The sequence below is a fragment of the Engraulis encrasicolus genome, chromosome 7 (genome assembly GCF_034702125.1).
Source record: "Engraulis encrasicolus isolate BLACKSEA-1 chromosome 7, IST_EnEncr_1.0, whole genome shotgun sequence".
NCBI lineage: Eukaryota > Metazoa > Chordata > Actinopteri > Clupeiformes > Engraulidae > Engraulis > Engraulis encrasicolus.
This window is the reverse complement of record NC_085863.1, coordinates 3,922,322-3,928,321: the sequence shown is the minus strand read 5'-3', so window position 1 is coordinate 3,928,321 and position 6,000 is coordinate 3,922,322. Positions and strand designations below refer to the sequence as shown.

Here is a 6,000-nt window from a genome sequence, read left to right as displayed (position 1 = left end):
CACAAGGCTTACAGTTGATTTCTACAGTTGATTTTTTTTTCGTGAAAACTTCACGAAATGGCCGAGATACGGTTGTCCACTTACAACATAAGTCACACAGGCTCCTCTGAAGCAACCAACACGACCACAGCAACTTCCAGCTGCCGCCAATCACTCTACTTCCCCCTTCTTCTGCCCCGCTTGTGAAAGATGCTTCAGTTGTTCCCAAGGTCCTGTGCTGTTCCACTCACAACATCGTTTAGTTAGTGTAGTTATGCTTTATTTGATAGGGAAGAAAGATACACACCATGTAGGCTGCACAAGAGCCTAACAGAAAATAGCACCTTAACCCCTTAGTGTAGAGCCTGTACCTGAACCACCGTCACCAAAATTGTAACGGCTATGTCTTAACCTGTTACTTAAGACTCTCTGCATTGTCAAAACAATGTTGTTATGATGTAGTTGAGCACTGTCAGCAAATAATAAATAGGCCCGCTGGCGACCCCATCTGCAGTAAGAGGCTACAAAGCAACATGAACCACAACATATACATCTCTGAAGCGACCAACGTGACCTCTACTACTACTACTGCTACTACTACTGCTACTACTACTACTACTGTTACTACAAGATGAACCACACATGCTCCTCTGAAGCGACCAACGTGACTTCTTCCGCCGCTGCCGCCATCGCATCAGAAGCGGACGATGCCCCCCGCCTCCTCCTCCTGGGGGGCCACCTGCTGTGGGAGGTGGCCCTCATCGTGCTGGTGTCTGTGCCCCTCACGCTGGTCACCATCCTGGGTAACCTGCTGGTCCTCGTCTCCTTCCGGGTCAACGCCGCGCTGCGCACCACCAGCAACTACTACCTGCTGAGCCTGGCGGTGGCCGACCTCATCCTGGGCACGGTGGGTAGAAATAATTACAATCTGTAGCAAAAACTTTGTTTGGCATATTCATTCTTATATTCATTTAAGCGTACACATTGCACACTGCAAAAATGTCTGTACTTGGGTCATACAAGAAAATATTAGTTTATGATCTAGTAAACTTTCATGTAAAGATCAAATTTGGCAATAGGCAGCCCAGTTTCAATGAGTAGCATAGTTACAGTACCTTTTTTGACCATTTCCTGCACAGTGTCCCTTTAATTAATTTCCTTAACAGGTCAAAAAGGTACTGTAGCTATGCTGCTCATTGAAACTGGGCTGCCTATTGCCAAATTTGATCTTTACATGAAAGTTTACTAAGTAACAAACAAATATTTTCTAGTATGGTCCAAGTACAGTCATTTTTGCAGCTAAAAATGGCTATTTTTGGAAATTCAAAATGGCGGACCATGGAGAAGATCCCCCTTTTCATGTAAGAAAAGTGCATTTTTTCCAGTCATAACGAATACTTAAAATTTGATGGTGGTGGTAAGTATTCATGAGAAAGGTAACATTCGTGAGTGGGCAGCATGAATTCTGGAAATAAGCAACTAAAAATCTCACACAGTGTCCCTTTAACAGGTGTCCATGAACCTCTACACGGCCTACATCCTGCTGGGCCGCTGGGCGCTGGGGCCCGTGGCCTGCGACCTCTGGCTGGCGGTGGACTACGTGGCCAGCAACGCCTCCATCATGAACCTGTTGGCCATCAGCTTCGACCGCTACTTCTCCGTCACCCGACCTCTGACCTATCGGGCGAAGAGGACGCCGAAGCGCGCCGTGGTGATGATCGGCCTGGCTTGGAGCGTCTCCTTCCTGCTCTGGGGGCCGGCCATCTTGTTTTGGCCCTACATGGTCGGGCGTCCTCCTGCGCCGTCGTCGTCATCTGACGGGGTGGAGGAGGTGGAGTGCTCCTTGCCTTTCTTCAAGGTTAGTATATAATATTAGTATATATAGCTAGTATATCCATGTTCAACAAGGATACAACTGTAAGACTGAATACCTCATTGCACTTTGGCACCGAGTAACTGCACTTTAGCATTGTACTGTATTTAGGTTGTTTTTTTTGTCTGGGGGGGGGTCCTGACTAAGTCATAAACATGGTGCCAGTGTCATAAATGTTTTATAATCATGAAAAGTTGACGTTGTTGGGGCTGTCTTTGCCATAACCGAATGTCACTTAATGATAGTCATAAAATGTCTATCTATCTATCTATCTATCCATCTATCCATCCATCTATCTATCTATCTATCTATCCATATAAGGTGCCGCTGCTGATGTTTGGCACGGCGATCGCAGCGTTCTACCTGCCCGTCTGCATCATGGTCATCCTCTACTGGAGGATCTACTGGGAGATCCAGAACCGGGCGAAAGGACTCGCCTTGCTCCTGGGCCAGAACGCTGGAGCCGGAACCGGAGCGTTCACCCCAAACAGTTTACGCAAGCAGTCGATGACGATGACGTACCCTGGCACTGGTAGCCAGGACAACAGCTTGAGAGACCCTGAGGAGGAGGTGCCTATTGTGACGAACAAGACCCAGAGATGGCCAAAGACGTGCTGCCTTTCAAAGGATGTGGGCCTTCAACAGCTCCACAAAGGGAAGAGTGGTGTGGCCGTCATTTTGGAGACGGCATCATCAAAAAAGCGTGAAGGCGGTTTCCTGGAAGAGTTCGACAGCTGGAGGAGAAACACCAACAAGGCAGAAGAGGAGGAGGAGGAGGAAGAGTGTGTTGTTACAATCCCTTCAGGAGAGGAACAAGATATACAGGACATTCAGGGGTCAAACACCACAATAAAGTTGAAACTACTTCACAAGCCATCAGATGGCAGCCTGGACATTAAAATGTCACCTCGGGCTTCCATCACCACAGCAGGCCAGACAAGCAAGCGGTCCTCTCTGAACGCCGGGCCTGTGAATAAGAATAAACCCACAATGGGTTCTCTGAGGCCACAAAAGGGCAAGCGGCGACGCAACATGATCATACGGGAGAAGAAAGCGGCGCGGACGCTGAGCGCCATCCTGCTGGCGTTCATCCTGACGTGGACTCCGTATAACGTCATGGTGCTAGCCTCCATGTCCTACTGCGTGCCCGAGAAGCTGTGGCACCTGGGATACTGGCTGTGCTACGTCAACAGCACTGTCAACCCCATGTGCTACGCCCTGTGCAACAAGTCCTTTAGAAGCACGTTCAAGATGCTGCTGCTCTGCCGTCAGAGCGGGCACAAGAGCTGGGGCATCAGTAGCCGTAGCAAGAGCTGGGGCGTCAGTAGCCGGAGTCATCATCACACATCTACCAGGACGCAGCAGACTTGTAGCACTGTTTGAAAACAGACACATTTATACTGACGACTTTAAAATGAACAACCTCTGTTTCAGTGTATTACATTTCAATTCTCTATTTTTCTGTTTTTTTTTGGATGAGGTACCATCATGAAGTGTGAACGGTACAAAGAAAACATATCAGCCATAAAAACTGACCAAAATTATTCTTTTGGGGGTTATTCATGAATATGAAAAAATAACACGTCTCAAAAGAGTTGGGACGGGGGCAATAAAAGGCAGCAACTGTTACTACTTTGCACTGCACTACTGCACCCCCATGCCATCATGGAGGATGGCTTTTGAAGTGAGCACTAACACTGTAGTAAGACTACAGCCAATACATATTTCACGATGTCATGAACCTATACAATGATTCTGATGACAATATGTCCTATATACACACACAATCATGTTAAAGGGAAGTCAAAACTTATTGTAATAACTATGGTAATTATTCCCTATGCATCTTTAATTCTGATTGCCTCAGCCTCTCTGTGATGGTCTTATACCTGGACACTCATATTGTCCATCAGTATAATAATTCATTTAGAAATGTTCTTCCTTGTGTTGTTTAGCTTATTTGGATATTTATTACATTTCAATGATCCCCCTCTTAACTTATTTGAGACATGTTGCAGTTGTCAAATTAAAAAAGAGGACATAATATTATATGTCCCCCAAACAATATTTTTTCTCGGTTATAACACTTTATGGGTTAAAAAATGGGTTTTGAATAATATTTTTTGAAGGCTGTTTAGGGGCATCTCTTCCATGGTGGCTGTTTTTTTTTTTTTCACCAAGATGCATGCATTCATTGGAATCAATCAATTACAACGATTATAACTTTCCATTTCCAAGATATTTTTTATTTTCTTTGAAAAAAAAAAGTACCATAAAAACAAAACATTCCATAATGCAAATCACACCCCCTAACACCAACCTAGTAAATAGATGGGAACAAAAGCTTTAAAATCAACAATCAGATGTATTTCCATGGCCACGTATTCTAGAAACAAATACAAATAACAAAACCAAAACCAAATGCATACATGTTCTTAATGCTTAAATATGGTTAGTTGGCTATTGATATAAATGTGACTGTTAAGCTAAATTATATTACATAACGCACACACTCCTGTTCTCCCCCCATATCATCCCATGAATGCGGTGTGTGTATTGTGTAAATGCGGTGTGTATTGTGGAAATATGGTCAGCACTCCACATAACTACAGTACACCCAGGCTGGCATGATCTGAAGATGCAACGTCATACGTGTTGAAGGACAACTGCACTATAGAATATTTGGACATGCCCATAGACGGCCATTATAAAGTCAGTTGAGACAAAAATCCAAATTAGCCAAATAATCGAGACGGCAGCAAAAAAAAAAAAAAAATTGAGGACAACTACTTTACTGAAGACAATTCAGAGAAGGGGCCAAATGTTGAAAACAGTGCACTTGTAAGAGCAGTGTCCTCTCTTAATGCCTGCTAGCGGTCATCTGCACACGATGACTGCTGCTCCTCCATACACTGTTGTGCTGACTTATGAAGGCTTATGAAGGCTAAAGACACATCTACTTCACTGTACAGTCCAGAAACCCATGTGGATATGTGTTACAGTCAGAGCAATGCCAGAGGAGAGTACCTCACAAAAATGTACTTGCCACTCAATAAATGTACAAGCTTCAGATATGATGGATCTACCGGTAAGTCATTTAAAAGGGAGCGTCACTTTAACACCCATGAAACATTCTTTCCAATTCAACCAAAAGTTCACAGTTCTCTGCAGTAGACATATTTTTTTACTGATGATCAGATGAATCAGGTGTGCAGGTTTTAACTTAAATCTACTGCAGAGAGCAAAAAAACAAAACAAAACAAAAAACCCAGGCAGTTGATTGGTTGTAACAGGGATTGTGTGGGACGCTATGGTGAAAATAACAGTCACAGAGAGAGAGCCCAGAGACGTGGCTCTGAGCTGTGTGGCTGCTGCCCCCTACTGGGGACTTGGGGTGTAAACAACATCTTCCTCAGATACTGGTTTAACTTCAAAATGCAGACATCCAACAGTTGGCCACCAACTGTGGTGGAGACACTATTGCAACATCAGACATAGATCAATAATATAATAGTAATTTTAATAATAATAATGATAATATAGAGTGCATATGTGCTTGTATTACACAATTCTTTCCTGACAATAAATAATTCTGTCCCTCATCTCTAGTTGGTGATTGAACTCAGTATCAACTACATCTGAGGGGGGACAAATGAGTTATGGCCAAAGGATTTGCACGCGTGTAGAGCTTTTCGATGAAGGGAAAGCAACGGAATTTCTGTCATCCCAAGTCATTTGTCCATCACATTTACGTTACCAAAATTAGGCTAAACTTCACACCTTTTATTTTAAATACAATACTGAGTGAAAATGTTCAATCTGACTTGGACAAAAAGTCCCTCACTTTTACTATATACTCCTAGTCAAACAGTCTCAGTGTTTACCCAAGAAAGTAAGATTTGTTTAGAATTTAGCAATTCACAATGTAGGACTCTTATGTGATAGCAACAAACTGAGGGAATCTACAGGAAAAGCCAGTCAGCCACAAGGGGGCACTTGATATACTAAATGCAAAATGTTGCATCAGCTCCTTTTGATACCAACAGTCGAATGGAAACATGTTTTGTAGTTCTCGTATTTAGCTCGATGTGTGAATGAAGCTCTTTGAAACGTGTACACTACAGCAGCTAAACTGAAAAATATCGGAA

General features: G+C 43.5%; 1 protein-coding gene across 1 annotated transcript; it reads left to right on the top strand.

Moving 5' to 3' along the window:
* Positions 1–610: 610 nt before the first annotated feature.
* chrm1b (cholinergic receptor, muscarinic 1b) lies at positions 611–3,235 on the top strand. Its single transcript, XM_063204183.1, has 3 exons — positions 611–886; positions 1,490–1,837; positions 2,174–3,235. Exons 1-3 carry the CDS (start codon positions 611–613, stop codon positions 3,233–3,235), a joined length of 1,686 nt encoding a protein of 561 aa, XP_063060253.1.
* Positions 3,236–6,000: the final 2,765 nt, after the last annotated feature.